At 43.2% G+C, this 23,266-nt stretch overlaps 1 protein-coding gene and 1 pseudogene across 5 annotated transcripts in view; both read right to left on the bottom strand.

Moving 5' to 3' along the window:
- Window positions 1–12,872, bottom strand: part of LOC129852712 (E3 ubiquitin-protein ligase UBR2-like) — a 40,629-nt gene extending 27,757 nt beyond the window's left edge. For 4 of the 5 annotated variants that reach the window (XM_055918342.1, XM_055918363.1, XM_055918333.1 and 1 more), the window contains exons 1-4: window positions 12,728–12,865; window positions 1,886–2,145; window positions 1,360–1,438; window positions 614–724 (exon numbers count right to left, since the gene is read on the bottom strand). In XM_055918342.1, the coding sequence (XP_055774317.1) occupies window positions 614–724; window positions 1,360–1,438; window positions 1,886–2,145; window positions 12,728–12,811 (534 nt within the window). In that variant the 5' untranslated portion in view covers window positions 12,812–12,865. Of the gene's footprint in view, window positions 1–613; window positions 725–1,359; window positions 1,439–1,885; window positions 2,146–12,727 lie in introns of all 5 variants that reach the window. The other variant, XM_055918373.1, reaches the window with a different exon arrangement.
- An 824-nt stretch (window positions 12,873–13,696) lies between these two features.
- Window positions 13,697–22,564, bottom strand: LOC129856367 (uncharacterized; annotated as a pseudogene).
- Window positions 22,565–23,266: the final 702 nt, after the last annotated feature.

Here is a 23,266-nt window from a genome sequence, read left to right as displayed (position 1 = left end):
CTGTTATTCAAACTCAATCAGCATGACCGAGTGATCTCCAGCCTTGTCCTCGTCAACACTCACCTGTGTTAACTAGAAAATCACTGACATGATGTCAGCTGGTCCTTTTGTGGCAGGGCTGAAATGCAGTGGAAATGTTTTTGGGGGATTCAGCTCATTTGCATTTCAAAAGAGGGACTTTGCAATGAATTGCAATTCATCTGATCACTCTTCATAATTCTGGAGTATATGCAAATTGCCATCATACAAACTGAGTGAACAGACTTTGTGAAAATGTATATTTGTGTCATTCTCAAAACTTTTGGCCACGACTATAGATTGTCATCACCGGGTATTGTGTGTAAACAACCTTATTCTAAAATGGATTTTAGTAACAACATTTATTTTTGTAACATAACAAAATGTGGAAAAAGGGGTCTGAATACTTTCCAAATGCACCGTAACTATGGGAGTGTCGAACTCAAACAATGATTACATCAAATGAAGTAGCCTATTTTAGAGCTCTACAACTTGTAACGTAATAACGAGTGTAAGAGCAACAGCAGTGAATGAACTGTGTGTAGTTATTGGATGTCAATGAGACGCAATATAGCTGTGGCTAAGAGATGCTCACCTCATGACAGGAGTCACTGATGTTGGGCTCGTGTTTCTGACAGTAAGGGCCCTTCTTCCATGCCTCGGTGTCTCCACAGTCACAGAAACCCCCTCCCCCAGAGGTCGTCATCTGGAGGGCAGACAAGAGATGTGAGGCAAGACAACACTTGTGTACGCACGCACGCACGCACGCACGCACACAGTAGGCAGAGAAGCTGCTGGATCATTTACATTTGGAAGACGACAACAACTAGAACCTTCTACATAACCTGTAACAGGCATACGTACAGCTGATTGCCCTGAACTAGAATGTTCTACAATGCTCTAGAACACAAACAAGTGGAGTAAGATAAGACCAGAATGCATGAGTCAGCACCCCGGGTCAAATTTGCCATGGATCAATTCACGCTATCCCCAATCCTAACCTTGATCGTTAATAGGACTACAACTACATATATTTGACCCTGTATCAGGGCTTAGGGGCAACTTGTACCTACTCCTGAATGAACAGAGCTGAGAAGCCTAGGTGCACCCATCCTGAGGACCACATGGCAGCAGAGTGGCCAGCCCCAAATGGGATTAGCCTTCCTGATCCTCAGCCTGGATTCAGAGCAGCAACCGAGTGACCCGTCTTCATGCCAATCACCCACTCACTCACCCATTCCGAGACAGCACCTCTACAGACACCTAGCCATTGTTTAGGCTGCTGGTCTGCCTCTACTGAACCAGTGAGTGCGTGGTACAGGTTGTCACCGTCGTTCTTACCCTGTAGCGATGCTCTTTATGCACACTGCCCAGGAAACACTGCATACACAGCACACAGGTGGGGTCTGCAGCACATTCCCTGCAGGAGAGAGACTGACTGAGTGAGACAGGAGGAACAGCCAACAGTGTCAAACATCCTCTTCCAATGTTCAACCAGGTCATGTCTTGATCCCATATTAAGATGACCCAGTGAACATGTCACTCAAAGCCAATACAAAGGAGTTCAAGAACATTTTAAAACAGCAATACTCATGGAATGGATGTACAACTAGGCTATACAATAAGCATGGGTATGCGTCCTAATGGTTTTCCATTGAACACACACCTGAGTGTATGGAATTGGCTAGTAATAGCAAGCTGCTCCTGTAAACGGAAGGGACCTCGACTTTATCCAGACAGTACCGCTTACCAGGAAGCTTACGGTTTGACCCCTGAGACTTAACACAGGGCTAACCTGACCCAATTCACAGGAAAGGACAGCTAGTATGTACGCGCACTGTCTGAACGAGACCTTAACTACCCCCACCTGCACGAGTAGGTGGGCTCTCCCACTTTGAAGACGTGTCCGCAGAGCTGTGAGGGCTGGTTGTTCTGCTCCAGCTTGGCCAGGCCCGTGGAGGGGTCCTCCCCACACAGGTACCACTCCAGAGGGGCCTGCAGCAGCATCTGGGCCAGCAAGTCCTCACTCTGGGGGTTCAGGTTGGGCCCCAGGCAGTAGATCTTTGGGACATAGCGGGCCAGGTGATGGTACACCTCCTTGTACAGGTCAGTCACCTGGAGCCATTTCTGTGTAGAGGGGGGCAACAGTGAGACCGTGAATATTATAACAAACCAGTTTAGACATGTAGGCATGTGGCAACACACTCCAAGTTCAACTTGTATGAATTTGACCAAGTTACAATGCCTTCAGAAAGTATTCACACACTGTTTTTTCCCCACACATTTTGTTATATGTTACGTGCCTGAATTTAAAATAGAATAAATATTCAAAAAATTTACTCAAAAGTAGAGTTGTGTTTTTCTAAATTTCTTGAGTCAAGTATTCAACACCATAGTTATGGTAAGCCTAAACAGTAAAAATGTGCTTAATAAGTCACATTAACTCTGTGTGCAATAATAGTGTTTAACATGACGACCTCATCCATGTACCACACACATACAGATAATTGTATGGTCCCTCAGTCAACAGTGAATTTCAAACACAGATTCAACCAAAAGACCAGAGAGGTTTTCCAATGCCTCGCAAAGAGCACCTATTGGTAAAATGTAGGACGGATCAACAACATTGAAGTTACTCCACAAAGCTAACCTGATTGACAGAGTGAAAAAAGAGGAAGCCTGTACAGAATAAAAATATTCCAAAACATGCACCCTGTTTGCAACAAAGCACTCAAGTGATACTGAAAAAAATATATTTAAAAAATGCCAAAGCAATTCACTTTCTGTCCTTAATACAAATTTTTGTGGCAAATCCAATACAACTCATTACTGAGTACCACTCTCCACATTTTCAAGCATAGTGGTGGTGGCTGCATCATGTTATGGGTATGCTTGTAATTGTTAAGGACTGGAGTTTCAGGATAAAAAGTAAATGGAATGGAGCTAAACACAGGCAACATCCTGGAGGAAAAGGTGGGTCAGTCTGCCTTCCAACAGACACGGGGAGATGAATTCACTTTTAAGAAGGACAATAACCTAACACACAAAGCCAAATATACACTGGAGTTGCTTACCAAGAAGACGGTGAATGTTCCTGAGTGGTCGAGATCGTTTTTTATTTAAATCTACGGAGACAGGAGCGTGCCAAAATGTGCATCTGTAATTGTGAGTGAGCTTTATTGGGAAAAACTGCAATGTTTTTTTAGGACACAGAATTTACTGTTAGAGGAATACATGGCTACCAGCAGTGGGTATTATAGAGTTCGAGACAGTGACCAAAATACCCTTAGACTTGGCAGTGCAACACTCATTATTAACTGGTCACTAGGCTGGCAGTAAAAAAAAAATTGGGCTGGTCACGTTAGTTTAGTCAGAGAGGAAGACGCAAAGCGAGAGGGTCCACTCCGGTTAATCTGTCCACTAATGTTTATTATAGAAAAATGTAGCCATCTACATTTCCTAATGTTTTGCTTATAATTAATCTTGCATTTACTGGAGAAAAGTAGGCAAGCCTGAAAAAAGTACCAAAGAAAAGTAGCTGATGGGATGCCCGTTTGTGAATTCTCAGAGTGGAGAATTGCAACTGAAGCCGAGCAGAAATTAAACTAAGAAGCATTTTAGATCAGCGTTTAAAGACATTTCTAATGCGTTCTCTTTTTATTTTTAAGTACCTCTATTACAGTCAATGACCTAAGTAGACCAGACCTAGCTGCTGTATGGGAGAGCCACCCCCTTAAGCAGACCGGAACTGACCATTTTTTCATGGAAAACAGCCTGAGTGAACTCTACATTTATCCACCATCTTTGGTACTTAGGTACTTTATCGAAACAAGAACATTACTAGTACTAAAATGTTGGGTATTTTCGGCACTTCGGTCAAATGTGTCTTGCATCTACTGATTGAAAAAGGACCAAGTCTGTCTATCAGCACAGCTGATGTCCCCTTACATAGCGCGAGAGCACCTTGCCTGCTCCACTTACTCATTGCTAGAATTAGCCTGTCCTGGGGAACCACTGCACTCATTGGGCTGCATCAATTTAACTCCCCACAGAAGTTAACGCACTTGAATAACGCACCGCAGCATGTAGAAAATGGCAACTGTTAATTACTGTTCGCAAAACAAATGTCCATTACAGGCTAGAACACTTTACAATGCAAGACGACACCGGTAGCTTCTAGCATTATAGGCCAATTTTCTTATTAGCTTACTGCTGAAGCTAACATCAATTCACTACCCAAAACACCATGAACCCTAAACCCACTCAAATTCGCATACCGCCCCAACAGATGATGTAATCTCTATTGCACTCCACACTGCCCTTTCCCACCTGGACAAAAGGAACACCTATATGAGAATGCTATTCATTGACTAAAGCTCAGCATTCAACACCATAGTGCCCTCAAAGCTCATCACTAAGCTAAGGACCCTGGGACTAAAACACCTCACTCCGTAACTGGATCCTGCACTTCCTGACAGGCCGAAGCCAGGTGGTAAGGGTAGGTAACACATCCGCCACGCTGATCCTCAACACGGAGGCCATTCAGGGGTGTGTGCTCAGTCCCCTCCAGTACTCCCTGTTCCCTCATGACTGCATGGCCAGGCACGACTCCAACACCATCATTAAGTTTGCCGATGACAACAGCGGTAGGCCTGATCACCGACAACGATGAGACAGTCTATAGGGAGGAGATCAGAGACCTGACCGTGTGGTGCCAGGACAACAACCTCTCCCTCAACGTGATCAAGACAAAGGAGATGATTTTGGACTACAGGGAAAGGAGGACCGAGGACGCCACCATTCCCATCTGCAGGGCTGCAGTGGAGCAGGTTGAGAGCTTCAAGTTCCTTGGTGTCCACATCACCAACAAACTATCATGGTCCTAACACATCAAGACAGTTGTGAAGAGGGCACGACAAAGCCTATGCCCCCTCAAAAGACTGAAAAGATTTGTCATGGGTTCTCAGATCCTCAAAGTTCTACAGCTGCACCATTGAGAGCATCCTGACTGGTTGCGTCACTGCCTGGTACGGCAACTGCTCGGCCTCTGACCGCAAGACACTACAGAAGGTAGTGTGTACTGCCCAGTACATCACTGGGGCCAAGCTTCCTGCCATACAGGTGCTCTATACCAGGCGGTGACAGAGGAAGGCCCTAAAAATTGTCAGTCTCCAGCCACCCTAATCAAAGACTGTTCTCTCTGCTACCGCATGGGCAAGCGGTACCGGAGCACCAAGTATAGGTCCAAAATGCTTCTTAACAGCTTCTACCCCCAAGCCATAAGACTCCTGAACAGCTACTCAGACTATTTGCAATGTCCCCCCCCCCCTCTTCTACACTGCTGCTACACTTTATATCTATGGATAGTCACTAACTCTACCTACATGTACAGTTGAAGTCAGAAGTTTACATCCACTTAGGTTAGAGTCATTAAAACAAATGTTTCAACCACTCCACAAATGTCTTGTTAACCAACTATAGTTTTGGCAAGTCAGTTAGGACATCTACTTTGTGCATGACACAAGTAGTTTGTCCAACAATTGTTGACAGACAGATTATTTCACTGTATCACAATTCCAGTGGGTCAGACGTTTACATACACTAAGTTGACTGTGCCTTTAAACAGCTTAGAAGATTCCAGAAAATTGTCATGGCTTTAGAAGCTTCTGATAGGCTAATTGACATCATTTGAGTCAATTGGAGGTGTACCTGTTGATGTATTTCAAGGCCTACCTTCAAACTCAGTGCCTCTCTGCTTGACATCATGAGAAAATCTAAAGAAATTAGTCAAGACCCCAGAAAAAAAATTGTAGACCTCCACAAGTCTGGTTCATCCTTGGGAGCAATTTCCAAACGCCTGAAGATACCATGTTCATCTGTACAAGCAATAGAACTCAAGTATAAACACCATGGGACCACGCAGCCATCATACTCTGGTGCGAAAAGTGCAAATCAATCCCAGAACAACAGCAAAGGACCTTGTGAAGATGCTGGAGGAAACGGGTACAAAAGTATCTATATCCACAGTAGAACGAGTCCTATAGCAACATAACCTGAAAGGCCGCTCAGCAAGGAAGAAGCCACTGCTCCAAAACCGCCATAAAAAAGCCAGACTACGGTTTGCAACTGTGCATGGGGACAAAGATCGTACTTCTTGGAGAAATGTCCTCTGGTCTGATGAAACAAAAATAGAACTGTTTGGCCATAATGACCATAATTATGTTTGGAGGAAAAAGGGGGAGGCTTGCAAGCCAAAGAACACCATCCCAACCGTGAAGCACAGGGATGGCAGCATCATGTTGTGGGGGTGCTTTGCTGCAGGAGGGACTGGTGTACTTTACAAAATAGATGGCATCATGAAGAGGACAATTGTGTGGATATATTGAAGCAACATCTCAAGACATCAGTCAGGAAGTTAAAGCTTGGTCGCAAATGGGTCTTCCAAAAATGGACAATGACCTCAAGCGTACTTCCAAAGTTGTGGCAAAATGGCTTAAGGACAACAAAGTCAAGGTATTGGAGTGGCCATCACAAAGCCCTGATCTCAATCCTATGGAAAATTTGTGGGCAGAACTGATAAAGCGTGTGCGAGCAAGGAGGCCTACAAACCTGACTCAGTTACATCAGCTCTGTCAGGAGGAATGGGCCAAAATTCACCCAACTTATTGTGGGAAGCTTGTGGAAGGCTACCTGAAACTTTTGACCATAGTTAAACAATTTAAAAGGCAATGCTACCAAATACTAATTGAGTGTATGTTAACTTCCAACCCACTGGGAATGTGATGAAATAAATAAAAGCTGAAATAAAATCACTCTACTATTATTCTGACATTTCACATTCTTTAAAAAAAAAAAAAAAAACTTAGGTTTACATACACCTTAGCCAAATACATTTAAAACTTCCGCCTCAAATGTATACATTACCTTGACTAACTGGTGACTCCGCATATTGACTCTGTACCAGTACCCCCTGTATATAAGAAGTACAAATCTGTCACCCTGCCCCTGAACAAGGCAGTTAACCCACTGTTCCTAGGCCGTCATTGAAAAGAAGAATTTGTTCTTAACTGACTTGCCTAGTTAAATAAAGGTAAAATAAAATGTTAAAAATATATACTCGCTACTGTTAAAGAGCTGCAGTAAAATAAGTAAAAAATAACTTAACACATATTTTTCTTAAAACTGCATTGTTGGTTAAGGGCTTGTAAATTAGCATTTCACTGTACGGTTGTAGTCGGCGCATGTGAGAAATACAAATTCATTTTATTTAGTACTTCGTAGTGTTGTCACGATACCAACATTTTAGTAACGACACCAGGCCAAGTATCAAGGTAACACGGGGGGGACAATTCAGTAGCCTTGCATCCTGTTTGCCCTGTCCCATGGTCGCTCGTTCCCTGAGTTTATGCGCATGTGCTACGCAAAATATTACTGATATTCACAACACGTATTGAATTAACTTCACACTGTGTAATAGAAAACCGCATATAAATGGCTGATTTGCTCATAAACTCAGCAAAAAAAAGAAACGTCCCCTTTCAGGACCCTGTCTTTCAAAGATAATTCATAAAAATCCAAATTACAATGAAGATCTGTGAAGTTAAGGGTTTAAACATTGTTTCCCATGCTTCTTCAATGAACCATAAACAATTAATGAACATGCACCTGTGGAATGGACGTTAAGACACTAACAGTTTACAGACGGTAGGCAATTAAGGTCACAGTTATGAAAACTTAGGACACTAAAGAGGCCTTTCTACCAGCTCTGAAAAACACCAAAAGAAAGATGCCTAGGGTCCCTGCTCATCTGCATGAACATGCTGCAAGGAGGCGCGAAGACTGCAGATGTGACCAGGGCAATAAATTCAAATGACAGGACAGACAGCTGATCATCCTCCCAGTGGCAGACCACGTGTAACAAGACCTGCACAGGATCGGTACATCCAAAACATCACACATGCGGGACAGGTGCAGGAAGGCAACAACAACTGCCCGAGTTACATCAGAAACGCACAATCCCTCCATCAGTGCTCAGACTGTCCGCAATAGGCTTAGAGAGGCTGGACTGAGTGCTTGTAGGCCTGTTGTAAGACAGGTCCTCACCAGACATCACCTGCAACAACGTCACCTATGGGCACAAAACCACCGTCACTGGACCAGACAGGACTGGCATAGAGTGCTCTTCACTGATGAGTTGTGGTTGTGTCTCACTAGGGTTGATGGTCGGATTCGCGTATATCGTCGAAGGAATGAGAGTTACACCAAGGCCTGTACTCTGGAGCGGGGTCAATTTTGAGGTGGAGGTCCGTCATGGTCTGGGGCGGTGTGTCACAGCATCATCGGACTGAGCCAGAAATGTCCGGGAACTTGCAGGTGCCTTGGTGGAAGAGTGGGGTAACATCTCACAGCAAGAACTGGAAAATCTGGTGCAGTCCATGAGGAGGAGATGCACTGCAGTACTTAATGCAGCTGGTGGAAACACCAGACACTGACTGTTACTTTTGATTTTGACCACCCCCCTTTGGTCAGGGACACACTATTCCATTTCTGTTAGTCGCATGTCTGTGGAACTTGTTCAGTTTGTGTGTCAGTTGTTGAATCTTGTTATGTTCATACAAATATTTACACATGTTAAGTTTGCTGAAAATAAACACAGTTGACAGTGAGAGGACTTTCCTTTTTTTTGCAAAGGCCCAACTGTGACTTGTCTGTAGGAATAAACATGCATAATGATCTCCATTTCATTGGGGCAGTAAGGGGAAAATACTGCATGAAACCTTCTTCACCCTTCCGTTAACACGCGCACGGTCTCCCCCTCTCACACAAAACACTGCTCCCAACTTCAAAAACATTACGTACCAAACATAATTCAAGGAGTACCAGAAAGAGTTGAGGCTTACTTTTGGCCTATATGAATCCTACCGTTGAAGCACATTCACGAGTAGCGGACCGCTCTCCTTTCCTCCTGTGCCAATCAAATTTGCCTAGACCTACTGTCACGTTAGCAGGTTGTTAGCTAGTTAGGTAACATGACTGAACAACGTTCGTTAAGAAACCAATAATTAGTGACCTGGGATTAGTTTAATGTGTGCAAAATCATGTGCGAAAAATGTGTGCGAAATCGCTCAGGAAGAAAAAAAGGTAGCTCCGGTAATACGGTCAGATTTCTTTTGAACCGTTTGGGCTAGAGAGAGACGCCATTTTTTGCTACAAGCATGCCTGTCGCAGAGCTGCGCTCCTTTTTCCTCTGTCACTCAGCTGCATGAGAGATACAATACCTCAACTACCTTGTGCACCTGCACATTGACTCTGTACCGGTACCCCCTGTATATAGCCTCACTACTGTTATTTTACTGCTGCTCTTTAATCATTTTTCTTAAAACTGCATTGTTGGTTAAGGCCTTGTAAGTAAGCATTTCACTGTAAGGTCTTCACCTGTTGTATTCGGACCATGTGACAAATAACATTTGATTTGACAGCAAACACGCAACTGCAAAGCCTACTCCGACTGGCCTGTGCTCTTGGTTACACCAGGCAATGAACTTATACAAAGTATCAACTTTGCTCACTCTGCTCCAATTTATAAAACGTAACAGAAGACTTATTAGGGTCTGTATCCCCAATTGCCATCACGGCTCAATTATATATATATATATCTTTTTAAACTGACGGAGGAATAGATGTGCAGGAGGAGCAAACGGAGAGAAGCAGGTGAGTGATGGCTGGAAGTGATAGTTGCCACACTTGAGATGCCATGAAAGTGGACATTGGACTGGCGCATACAAGAGACTAGTTGCTGGAAAAAATGTAACTGAATTTATAAACAAAACTGACTTTACCAAGATTTTATAAGCAGGTGCCAGCTGGTTCTTTAGCTCGGTAGGGCTGAAACATTTGGTAGTATCATTTGAAATGGTACTATGGTACTCAAAATGTTGGCATCATAAGTATCATGCTATTTCCGTACCATGATATTGATATGGTGCCAGTATACCGTGCAACACTAGTACTTCTTCGCAAACCATAACGCAAAATATGCTGATTTCAAAGACGATTGTCACCAAAAACCAGTCATTGCCAAAAACATTATTAATTCTCCCTTTCTCTCACTGCAGTGTTTATCCTATATTCATTTAACGGCAGCAGGCCGTCACTACAATTGTTCTTATTTAAAAAAATATATATAAAAAAAAGTTTAACTATTTCTTTACATCATTTTCAGGATAGTAAAACACTTTCAGTGTGAACTGAAATGACTAAAACCAGATAAATTATGTAGAAAAGATAATGGAGCTATATATATATATTTTTTTAAACAAGATCAAAATATAAACTAGTGTCACGGAAAATCTCACATTTCAAAAAATGTCGTGGGGGCCCAATTGATTTTGTTATAATGTTTGAGTCACTCAGATGCATATGCCGTGTTTCTTATGCTATTGCAAAATGTGTAGAATTGCAGCAAATTTGCTTTAAAAAAACCTGCACATTTTCTCTCGGCCCATCACAAAATGGGTAGAATTGCTGGAAACCAGCTTTAAGACTGTAAAATGTTATTTCCACCCCCATGACAATGCCCCCGTGCACAAAGCAAGGTCCATACAGAAATGGTTTGTCAAGATCGGTGTGGAAGAACTTGACTGGCCTGCACAGAGCCCTGACCTCAACCCCATCAAACTCCTTTCGGATGAATTTGGACACCAACTGCGAGCCAGGCCTAATCACCCAACATCTTTGGCATTTGATTAGGAGCCCAATTAACTGTTGCAAATGCAGCAGTTACTCTTCCTGGGGTCCACACAAAACAGGACATAATACAGAACATTAATAGACAAGACAAGAACAGCTCAAGGACAGAACTACATTTAAAAAAAATGACCTCTACTGGATCGGTGTCTCCCCGCGGGACAGTTGAGCTAACATAGTCTAATGTGATTAGCATGAGGTTGTAAGTAACAAGAACATTTCCCAGGACATAGACATATCTGATATGGGCAGAAAGCTTGAATTCTTGTTAATCTAACTGCACTGTCCAATTCACAGTCGCTATTACAGTGAAATAAGACCATGCAATTGTTTGAGGAGAGTGCACAGTTATTAACTTAAATGTATTAATAAACCAAATTAGGCACATTTGAGCAGTCTTGATACAACATTTTGAACAGAAATGCAATGGTTCAACACAATGTTTCTTATAAAAATAAGAAGTGATGCAGTCAGTCTCTCCTCAACTCTTAGCCAAGAGAGACTGGCATGCATAGTATCTATAATCAGCCCTCTGATTACAATGATGAGCAAGACGTTCCGCTCTGTTCTGGGCCAGCTGCAGCTTATCTAAGTCTTTCCTTGCAGAGCCTGACCACACGGCTGATCAATAATCAAGATAAGACAAAACTAGAGCCTGCAGAACTTGCTTTTTGGAGTATAGTGTCAAAAAAGCAGTGCCCATCCTCACTAATGCTCTTGTGGCTGAATGGAAGCAAGTCCCCGCAGCAAAGTTCCAACGTCTAGTCAAAATACTTCCCAGAAGAGTGGATGCTGTTATAGCAGCAAGGGGGGCACCTCCATATTAATGCCCATGATTTCAGAATGCGATGTTCAACAAGCAGGTGTCCACATACTTTTGGTCATGTAGTGTAGTTACATGAAAAAAACAAACATGTAATGTAACATCATATACAGTCCCCTGGGAAACACTGACCAACACTATGTGTCCTACCCTGTCACAATAATTCATCCCTGGCTTATTCATTTGTCGTCATGTCAAACAACAATGTATTCAAAGTGCTGCACACTATATTCCAAATCCATGATTCCAACAATTCACCAATAAACTAGGCCTAGATTGTTTGCCCAAAATGCATATCTATCATGCAGCCCTAAGTGGCACAGTGTGGAATGTATTACAAAAGTGCAAGAGACGCAAAAATTGATTAAAAGGCTGACAATTTGTTTTTGGTTGAAGTTAGATTGAACCGTATAAAACAATCAGAATGGCGAAAGCCACATTGAAATCACGTAATGTGTGTGTTGCCACACTAGAGTAGAGTCTCGACCTACTCATATTTATAACTTGAGCTTTTATTATTTAAAACAATAGTTAAAATGATAGCAAATACAGTCATACATTTAAAATATATATATATCGCCCAACCATGTTACGGGGTTTTGATTAGCATGTTTGCCAGGATAGCTACTGCTGTGCTAGCTATGGCGTTAACAGCAACAACAACAACAGCAGCAGCAGCAACAGAAGCAACAGCAGCAGCAGCAACAGCAGCAGCAACAGCTCGTACCCAGAGACGAGCAAATTAATATTGTTTTGTCTGCCAAGTGAACAGCTAGCTGTTAGCTATCTAAGAAATAAAACACTAGCTAGTTACCGGGAGCTAGCTAAAGTACATATGTTTTTAAATAATCCTGGACATATCTCTCAATATAAAATATCTGGAATATTATCACATCTAATCATTCTTACGTTAATGCAGTGCCATATATTAGCTGAAATACAATTTTCTAAAAGAATAGCTAACGTTAGCTAGCTAGTAAGCGTTAGCCAAGTTCCCGTATTGCCATCATCGCATAGAAGAAAAACAAGTCGAGATGGAAAAATAGAGAAATAAATATCAGCGATGAAATTGGTGCGCTCTGATCCCTTCGATAAGAACAATCACATTAAATATATACACATATAACAACTGTCGCTTACCGAAGCTGTGTCTTTGACAGAGAAATTCAGGAATTCAGTACACAGAGCAGAAGGTACTTCACGATCAGATTCGGCCGCCGCCATCTTCACTCCCTCCCCCAGTGCGGAAGAAAACGGATATCAGCCGTTACTTCGTATTGCGAGCGAGAGAGTGGGGAAACTTTTAAGCTGACTAATGGGAAATGAGAGGCTGTGCAGGATCAACGCTTACACAACAGGGTCAGGGAAAGCCAACCTAAGTTACTTGTTTCAAAGATGCACTGGGGACATAAGACACGCTGTAGTTGTACAATCAGAATAGTTCAACATATTAATAATGATGATGATGTTGAGGATGATGATGATGATAATGATTAGGCTGATGATAATTGTAGTGACATTCTCCATAAAGTTATTGCAAAAGGGCATTTGTGCAATAGATTTATTTACACCATACAATAATAATGTTGAGATTGTATAGAGAGACTGCCAGACATTAGTGGATCATTGCTAATTCACATTTAAAGCCAGCATCATATTCCAAGCAGATCAGTAAAATTACAACTAAATAGGTGGCTCTTGATTCACTCTTGAAAACACAAAGCCTTATATTTTGATGAGAATGCAGGTTATACGGATCTGGGACAACTAAGTCAAATAAATAGGCCAAATAGCATTAGCAAAAAATAATGCACGTGTTGTAGTCATGTAGATGTTAGTTAGAAGGCTTCATCCTTATTTTCTGGTCATGTATCTCTGGTTGCTGGTGCTGGTACAGTCTCTATGGTTACAGTCATCTTCAGCATCAAGAGTCAGGCTGTTAAGGCACTGGAGGACTGGAGAGTACAACACTTGCGAGTTCAAAGTAAACAGGTCAAATTAGACAGACTTCTTAGACACACTGTGACCATCTGCAGAGTGCACTATGCAATTACAGGCTTACGACAAAGAGACATTACAGAAAATCAAGATACATAAACCACTGATACCTCACCTATACGGTGGAGCTTCGACAGTCTCTGACCCAGTGCTTTCTGCTGCCTTCACACCACAGCCCACGCCTGCACAGAGACACAATAATGTAATCTATCAGCTATGGAAAGACAGGAGACTGTGAAACATATACTCTAGCACAGAGATACACAGAAGAAACAGGCACAGAGACAGGTTATCATAGTAGGCCTAAATAGAACTGATGTAGTGTAGTTTGACTGAGTCAAAGAGTAAACTCCCTAGATTATATTTCTATGGTAGGCCCTCTCTTATTTAAACGACATCAGTACAAATTACATCATCATGTGAAAAGACTCCGATTGTAGCTCTCAATCTATATATGCACTCTCTCGGGTTTTGAATGGACTTCACTCTTTGTTTAGTCTTTGACCCAGTCAGACTACACTAGACTAGTTATTTGGTCTGTCTTAGTGTCAACCTAGTACTGACATGAGCTGGTCTGGGACTGGATCTGTTGGTGGATCAGGGCCTGCAGGATCTTCATGTCTGCCCTCAGGGCACTGAGGTCCTGGCTCTGCTGGGTCTCGTCCATCTGGAGCCTCTGAAGAGTCTGCAGGTGTTCCCCCTGCACAGGAGATGAGAAGCGCCTCCCCCTAGGAGAGACAGGATGAGAGAGATCTTGACACACACCTGGAAATATTCCACAATACAGCAAAGTTGTGTCGTACTCTTAAATTCAGGTAAAAGAGAGGCAGTGCTGTGCCTACCCTGAGCCCCTGTCACTATCACCAGATCTTCCTTGTTCGGAGCGATTCACTTCATTTTGCATCTCCAGGAACTCATCTAGGGTCTCCTGAAGTGTCGAAAACAAGTAAAAAAGCATGTGTAAGAGAAACAAGCACTCTCCCTCCCTGAGCTTAACCACCCACAGGCAGACACAGCTATACAGTACTGTATACAGACGTACAGTTCAAAATGCAGGTGTTAAATATGAATGTCCCATTCCGTCACCTTGATCTGAGCGGTGATCGTCTTCATCTCTGCGTGCCGCTTTGGGTCAGTTCTGATGTCATCGTCGTAAAGCTCCCCAAGCGGGGCACAGAAGCGGTGGATGTGGTGGTCATCAAAGTAACGGCAGAGACGAGGCATGGATTCCTCCACCTGCAGGGTAATGGCTGCTTGCTGCATCACTGCATTTGCCAGTGCATTGTCATACACCCTGACAGAAGAGATTCGTACACACAGTGAGTGCGATACACTCATTCATACTGATGCTGAGAGTGACAGATGCATACTGAGTGATATGTTGGTTTGTTGAGAATGGGACAAACACTGATACCTGATGAAGACAAACAATATACAGTTCTTGAGTGAGTACACGAGTGTAAGCTGTAAAGGCTTATACACACACTGATATGCACACAGATCCCCTAGCTCAGTGGTTCCCAAACTTTTTATAGTCCCGTACCCCTTCAAACATTCAACGTGCAGCTGCGTACCCCCTCTAACACCAGGGTCAGCGCACTCTCAAATGTTTTTTTTGCCATCATTGTAAGCCTGCCACACACACACACTACGCAATACATTTATTAAACATAAGAATGAGTGTGAGTTTTTGTCACAACCTGGCTCGTGGGAAGTGACAAAGAGCTCTTATAGGACCAGGGCACAAATAATAATACAATAATAATCAATAATTTTGCTCTTTATTTAGCCATCTTACATATAAAACCTTATTTGTTCATCAAAAATGGTGAATAACTCACCACAGGTTAATGAGAAGGGTGTGCTTGAAAGGATGCACATAACTCTGCAATGTTGGGATGTATTAGAGAGAGTCTCAGTCTTAAATAATATTCCGCACACAGGCTGTGCCTGTATTTAGTTTTCTTGCTAGTGAGGGCCAAGAATCCACTCTCACATAGGTACGTGGTTGCAAAGGGCATCAGTGTCTTAACAGTGCGATTTGTCAAGGCAAAAAACTCTGAACGCAGCCTTATCCATAAAACTGGCAGTGGCTTCTGATTAAATTTGATTTTCACAGAATCGCTTGTTGCAATTTCGATGAGGCTCTCTTGTTCAGATATCGGTAAGTGGACTGGAGGCAGGGCATGACAGGGATAACGAATCCAGTTGTTTGTGTCGTCCGTTTCGGGAAAGTACCTGAGTGATTGCGCACCCAGCTCACTCAGGTGCTACGCTATATCACATTTGACATTGTCCGTAAGCTTGAGTTAATTTGCACACAAAAAATCATACAATGATGGAAAGACCTGTGTGTTGTCCTTGTTAATGCAAACAGAAAAGAGATCCAACTTCTTAATCATATCCTCAATTTTGTCCAGCACATTGAATATAGTTGAGGAGGTCCCTGTAATCATGGATTCAGATCATTCAGGTGAAATAAAACATCACCCAGATAGGCCAACTCGTCATCATACAAGCGGTCAGACAAGTGAAAATTATGGTCAGTAAAGAAAACTTTAAGCTCATCTCTCAATTTTAAGAAATGTGTCAAATCTTTGCCCCTTGATAACCTGGGCACTTCTATATGTTGTTAAAACGTTACATGGTCACTGCCCATATCATTGCATAATGCAGAAAATACACGAGAGTTCTGGGGCCTTGCTTTAACAAAGCAACCATTTTCACTGTGGTGTCCAAAACGTCTTTCAAGCTGTCAGGCATTCCCTTATCAGCAAGAGCCTCTCGGTGGATGCTGCAGTGTACCCAAGTGACGTCGGGACCAACTGCTTGCACGCGCGTTACCACTCCACTATGTCTCCCTGTCATTGCTTTTGCTCCATCAGTACAGATACCAACACATCTTGACCACCAAAGTCCATTTGATGTCACAAAGCTGTCCAGTACTTTAAAAATATCCTCTTATATTGTCCTGGTTTCCAATGGTTTGCAGAAGAGGATGCCTTCATTAATTGACCCCCCATAAACGTAACGGATATATACCGTGAGAGAGTAACGGTTAATGTGATTGTATGTTGATTACTTGACTAGGCTACCTGTATTTGACATTGTGTTGTTATTTCGCTGAACACTAGATGGTTTCATTTTATTTTTGGCAGTGAAACAAGGCTACTCAGGCGAGAAAAAAACCTCACCCAAATGTATAGCCCCGTTGGAAAATACAAATGTACTGTTAGAAAATGTGAAGAATTTATAATAATCATTTTTTAAAATGTGAATCACATTTTTTTTTGGCGTACCCACGACGGCATTGCGCGTACCCCAGTTTGGGAATACCTGCCCTAACTCTTCAAATTGGGGTGGCAGGTAGCCTAGTGGTTAGAGCGTTGGGCCAGTAACCGAAAGATTGCTAGATCGAATCTGTCGTTCTGTCCATGATACAAGGCAGTTAACCCACTGTTCCTAGGACGTCATTGTAAATAAGAATTTGTTCTTAACTGACTTGCCTGGTTACATTTTTTAAAATATATATAATTTTATCGGGCCTTACCTTTGAAAGGTATCCGAGAGGAGGGCGATCAACAGGTTGACACACAGAATGGAGGACAGAGCCAGGAAGGTGCCACAGAGGAGGTGGGCCATGATAGAGTACACTTCCACCATGGCATTAAACTCGTGCTCATCCACCAGAGTGATGCAGTACAGGCTGTAGAGCAGCTGTGGCACAGTCCGTATACTGGGTATTAACGCCTGACCCGGGGAGGACAGTTCACACAGACTCATACACTCAGATACCGTAAACATATTTCTCTATGTGTATTTTTTCATCATACTAGCACAGCTACAGGTGCGTATACCATGTCATTTTGTGGGTATCTGTTTGATCAAATTGGGTTTGCCTCCGAAATATAATCCAGAAGTCACATGCATAAGGGACAAAGATCTCTGCATATAGGAAGAGAAAACGTAGAACATCCCCCACAATCTTCCCCAGCATGACAACGAAAGGAATCCTAACCCTGTATAAAATGAGGATGAAAGGTAGTGGTATTGGTGTAATGTTGTGGATGATTCTAAGATCAGTTTTATGTGTATTGTATTATATTTGGTTACTTAATACTTCAAAATATCCAGACATGCTGTTTGAAAAAAGTATCCTATTTTGGACAGGAGGGCCATGACCATGTTGGGGCCTATGAGCTCTATTTCCTTTATTGTCATGGCTACAGTGGAGACAATGTTGCGCCCCATTCATGTGTTGTCGTCATGGAACCTGAGAACATCAGGTGTACCCATGAGGACACTGACCAGGTGTCACGATTATACCTGAGCTACCCCATGAACAATACCCATTGCTATGAGAACCCAACACCCGGTCCATGTGATCTGTTTAGCTATGTTTTTCCATTGTTTTGTTCCCTTCCATGATCCATTGGGGACCAGGGAACGGTCTTGAATGGTGAAGTTCGGCAGTAAAGACTCATTCATCTCCACCACCTGATTGGTGTTCTAAAATGAAGGGATAGTGAGATCAAGTAAAGAAATGGGGCCAAAAAGAGGAATCTATTTAGTGGTTGCAGTGTGGACGTGCTTCATCCCCCGGAGCCAGAGGGAAATGATGACCACAGCAAAGAGGCGAAGGCTCTAGTCTCGCAGCGTGCCTGCCAGCAAGAAGATATCTGCCACATGGATCCCAAACACTGCCATCAGCAGAATGTACACCGGCCAATCAAAGATGTTCCTGTGACACAGCCAAAATCGATATCATCGCCTGCTTGCCAGCTAGGCCAGAGTTAAATCATATCCATATGAGATGTATTGTGTATAAGACAAGCAGACAAGCACGTTCACCAGGGGTCTTGTAAGTAGTTTCCCTTCATGCGGTGGATGATCTTCATTTGCTCTTCCAAGAAATGTGTTTCCTTTGGGACAGGAAAACCAAAAAATGACAAGAGTATGTAACGTTGCACATTACATTCTAAATGCGATTATAACAACCTATAGCCTTACAAAGGGCATACTACCAATAGGGGGACTCTCCTTAGATCTTAATTAAGTTTCATTTGGGTAACTGTGTAAGCCTAGATCAGGTCTAGAAACTTCAGTGAGATGTGTGTTTGTGTGTTTCTACTGGATGAGAAAAGGTGCTGTACGCCTCCCAAGTGAAACAGTAGTCTAAGGCGCTGCATCGAAGTGCTAGCTGTGCCACTAGAGAATCTGGGTTCGAGTCCAGGCTCTGTCGCAGCCGGCCGCGACTGGGAGACCCATGGGGCGGCGCACAATTGGCCCAGCGTCGTCCGGGTTAGGGGAGGGGTTTGCCGGCAGGGATGTCCTTGTCCCATCGTGCACTAGTGACTCCTGTGGCGGGCCGGGCGCATTGCACGCTGACACGGTCGCCAGGTGTACGGTGTTTCCTCCGACGCATTGGTGCGGCTGGCTTCCGGGTGAAGTGGGCATTGTGTCAAGAAGCAGTGTGGCTTGGTTGGGTTGTGTTTCGGAGGACGCACGGCTCTCGACCTTCGCCTCTCCCAAGTCTGTACGGCAGATGCAGCGATGAGACAAGACTAACTATTAATTGGATACCACTAAATTGGAGAGAAAAGGGGCAAAAAAAATGTTTTTATATATATTTTTTTAAAGGTGCTGTACCTTGGGCCACATGGGGTGTGTGCAGCGCAGGTCATCGTTGATCCGGCGTTCACACCACCACTGCCAAACTGCGTGAATGGTCAGGGCCTATAGTGTATTTTATTTATGAGAGAGCAGGAGACTGGAGGGGGACAAGAGGGGAGACCCATCTGGCACGAGCGACACACCTGCCACTCCCTTCTGGCAAAAGTCTCTCTCTCTCTCTCAAAGCTCTCTCTCTCTCTCTCTCTCTCTCTCTCTCTCTCTCTCTCTCTCTCTCTCTCTCTCAAAGTCTCTCTCTCTCTCTCTCTTTCTCTCTCACTGATGAACTGACCTGCCATATAGTTTCCACTTGACAGTGATGAGCTTTAGAACCACAGGGTGCATAATGAGATCCAGCTTTCCCTGGTGCACTATGAACGGCAAATGTGGCGAGATAGAGAGAGAAAAACGTCTCAGAGAAAATTCATACAGCAATTATCATCAAATTAGTTGACTCATTTGACAAATTTGGCTCAATTTGGCTCTTCCATTTTAGTTTTCATCCATTATCACTTTATTAGTCTGTTTAGCCTTGAAGAGAAGGACATACTGGTAATGTAGGCTCACTGCCCACTCTCTCTGGAAGACAAGAAAAGAGAAATTAGAGATAACAAAAAAGTTAGAAAATAAAATAAAAATCCCCAAAGTCTAGATGAGCTGTTTTTATTTTTAACTGTTTAGACAGGTTACCTTGTGAGCCCTGTGCTGGTGGATTCTGCTTGCAGGGTGGCTCTGGCTCCAGCAGGTGGAGGTAGTAGAACTGCTGCCTGGTCATCCGTTCAGTCACATGGAACTGGTTCATCACCAAATGAGCCTGACAAGACCAAAGAGAGCTAAACAAAGCTATAGGATGACCACATACAGAACCCACTAATTCACAACAACTAACACATTGTCAGGCCTAACTATACAATTGGAAGTGTATACTGTGACTCATTGGGTCCGTGACCATCCAACCCTTATTTACCACTGAGGTCATCTTGTCAATCATGGCGGTGATGCAGAATTGACCATCAGAGTCCATCACCCCAGCATCGGACCCCGGGACCGTGTAGCCTCAGTCCGGTCTGAATACACAGGAGCACCACAAAAGCAGTATGATCAGGTACAGTATAACTGTGTAATGTGCTATGTAGTTATTTGTAAGGTGAGGTCGAGGGCACGTTTCCATTTACGGATGGACAATAAAGTTGTGTTTTATTCTATTCTAAAACAACGTATTTGAATGTGAAATTAACAGAATCACAGTGCACACAGAGGCAAGTACACATGTAGGATCTTAATTTGATCACTCTTTTTTTGCTGAGCTTTTTCCTGCAGAGCAGGAAATTAAAACTTGCAGTGTATTTTAGTTTTAAAAAGGCTTCTAAAGTTTGTAATTTCCACTTTGAAATTCCAGACTTGATGTGCTCTAATGAAAAACGTATCAACCCCTACAGAAATGTCCCTTCATTATAATCCACATAATTATTCCCATTTCTTGTTGCTGCACGATTATTTTTCTGCTGTAGAAAACTGGCTCAAATTAAGATCCTTCATCTGTAAGGGTAGCAGTACCTAGGTTAGCAGCCAATTGTAGAGGGGTTCTCTTTTTGTAGTCTTGTGCAATGTCTGCCCCATACTGCATCAGCCCCCTGAGTGCCCCCACCGCGTCGTTCTTAGCTGCGTAATGGAGAGGCGTCTGATGGTCCATGTTGGTCTTAGCACCAATGTCAGCTGAAGGGATGGGACATGCATATGTGAACTACAGTACAGTACACATTAAAAGTACTCACGCACACACAAACAAGTGGCAAACACACGTTTGACCTCTGACCTTTCTTCTCCAACAGGAAGTGGATCATCTCCACATAGTCTAGAGCTGCAGCAATATGCAGGGGCGCGACCCCGTAGGAGTCAGGGCGCAGGACATCAGCCCCCTCTCCAGGAAGAAACGCCTCACGTCCACATTCCACACCCTCCAGATCTACAACCAGGTAGAAGAGCCCAACATACACTGTCTGGAGGCCTTCGCTGAGAACGATCTGCCACAACAGAAGGTATTTGAGTCATTAGATCACGTGTGAAGACTTCAGTAAGACAGTTTGCCCGAACCTGTCTGTTGAGTTGGGGTCGGCTCCATCTACGATCACATCATTCAGGTACTGAAGGTCCACCTATGAACAAACAGGATGAGTGATTGTACGAATCAGACCATATCTAATCTATATCTTAATCTATACCTTAAGCCCTAATTTACAATATAAAGGCGGAATGCCATCCACCCCTCACCTCATCAGGGTCCTGATTGCTGGAAGCCAGATCTCTGAAATGGTTCAGCAGACTTTTATTGAGGTTGAAGCTTCTAGCTCCTCCATCTATGACGTCCTCATCCCAGACCGGGCCTTTGTACATGCTCTCAAAGAATTCCCTTTTAAACAAAAAAGGTTATCATACTGTATGATATCAATCTGAGATTAGAGAGTGAGTGAAACTTCTTTGAAGCAAAGGGCTGAGACACAGTGGAAAGAACTGCAGTTGGCACAGGAAGTTGAATGGTTAAATGACTTGGTTGTGGCATGCAGGGGTTATGAGGTTAGAGTAGTTATTCTGAACTGTAAGTTATTCTATGTGTCAGTGGTGTCCAGTGTCCACTGAAAGAGTGTTGAGTATTTGAAGTCCTATCTGAGTTTGGTGTGTCGTCTGCAATGTTACCTGTGGGTTTTCTCCTCACACACTGAAGGCACGCTCGTTTCCGGCGGCTGCGGGTATAAGGCGCCCACTGGGCAGTTGCCCTGACAGCACTCGACACCGATGTCTTAGAGATCTGAATTCCAACAACTGGCTGCCGTTCAGACTGCAGTGACACACATACAGTACATCACACATGCAGTACATCACACTGCAGTACATCACACTGCATCATAGCATACTCAAATGACCAATCCTAAAATGTATCACCCAATAAAAGCAAGTATAGAAACACACCACTCTATAATCATATACAGTTTGGAACTGAGTAGCGATGATTGAAAATGTGTTGAGAAGAGGGTTTCGGATTACGTACTCTAGAAAGAAATGAAAAAATATCAACAAATAACCAGTTTGTAAATATAAATAGTAAAGTACAGATACCTCAAAAATGTAGTACTTTAACCTATTTTTTACTTTTGTACTTTACACCACTGCAAATAACAACATTGAGAGGCTGATTGATTAAACTTCAATGTGCTAGTTTCTCCTCACCTGGTTGACCACTCCATCAGTCATCTCCATTTCCATGGCCGGGTTGTCATGGACAGGAGCACTAACCTGGTTCATCCTCCTCATTCTGCTGTGTTCCAGGCCTCAAGGCCTCTCTGCAAACAACTAACCACACAGCATTAATATGACTACGACCAGCCTGCCAGCGTAGGTACACTACCTCTGCAATGAGCGACTATTTCCAAACAAAGGCTTTCACTCAAAACACAGGCAGTTGGTAGATTCCGATAGATTCTGAACCTGCAAAAGCCTTGTGATCCACAGGGATAAGGAGTGGATTGTTGTTAGGCAGATAGCAGGTAAAAGGAAAGTCTTCTGCGGGCCTATTCACTGTTTCTCATTCAAGCTGTTTGTTTACTAGCGAGAAGTGTTCCCTGTCTGTAGTACTGTACTTGAACAATATGGTACATTCTGACCCATGTCTGACCCACGTGCATGTTTTGCAACACCCTAAACAGCCTTTATGTCATAGAGTTGACAGGCAATGACACTGACAAAGCAATGGTCTTATCTTCTAATGTTTAACAGCGTTGGAGTTTGTATTAACTGTTAAGAAGAAACTGTGTGCATGTTTATGGCTTCTTATCAGCTGATGTTGGCTCAGTGCAGATGCATTTTGGCTTGTTACGGTACATATAATCACCAAGTATGCAAGTAATCATCTATGCATAGTCACTTTAACTATACCTACATGTACATATTACCTCAATTACCTCGACACCGCCGCCCCCCCGCACATTGACTCTGTATCGGTACCACCTGTATATA

Source organism: Salvelinus fontinalis, chromosome 1, assembly GCF_029448725.1.
Source record: "Salvelinus fontinalis isolate EN_2023a chromosome 1, ASM2944872v1, whole genome shotgun sequence".
NCBI classification, from domain to species: domain Eukaryota; kingdom Metazoa; phylum Chordata; class Actinopteri; order Salmoniformes; family Salmonidae; genus Salvelinus; species Salvelinus fontinalis.
This window is presented reverse-complemented; position numbering and strand designations above follow the sequence as displayed.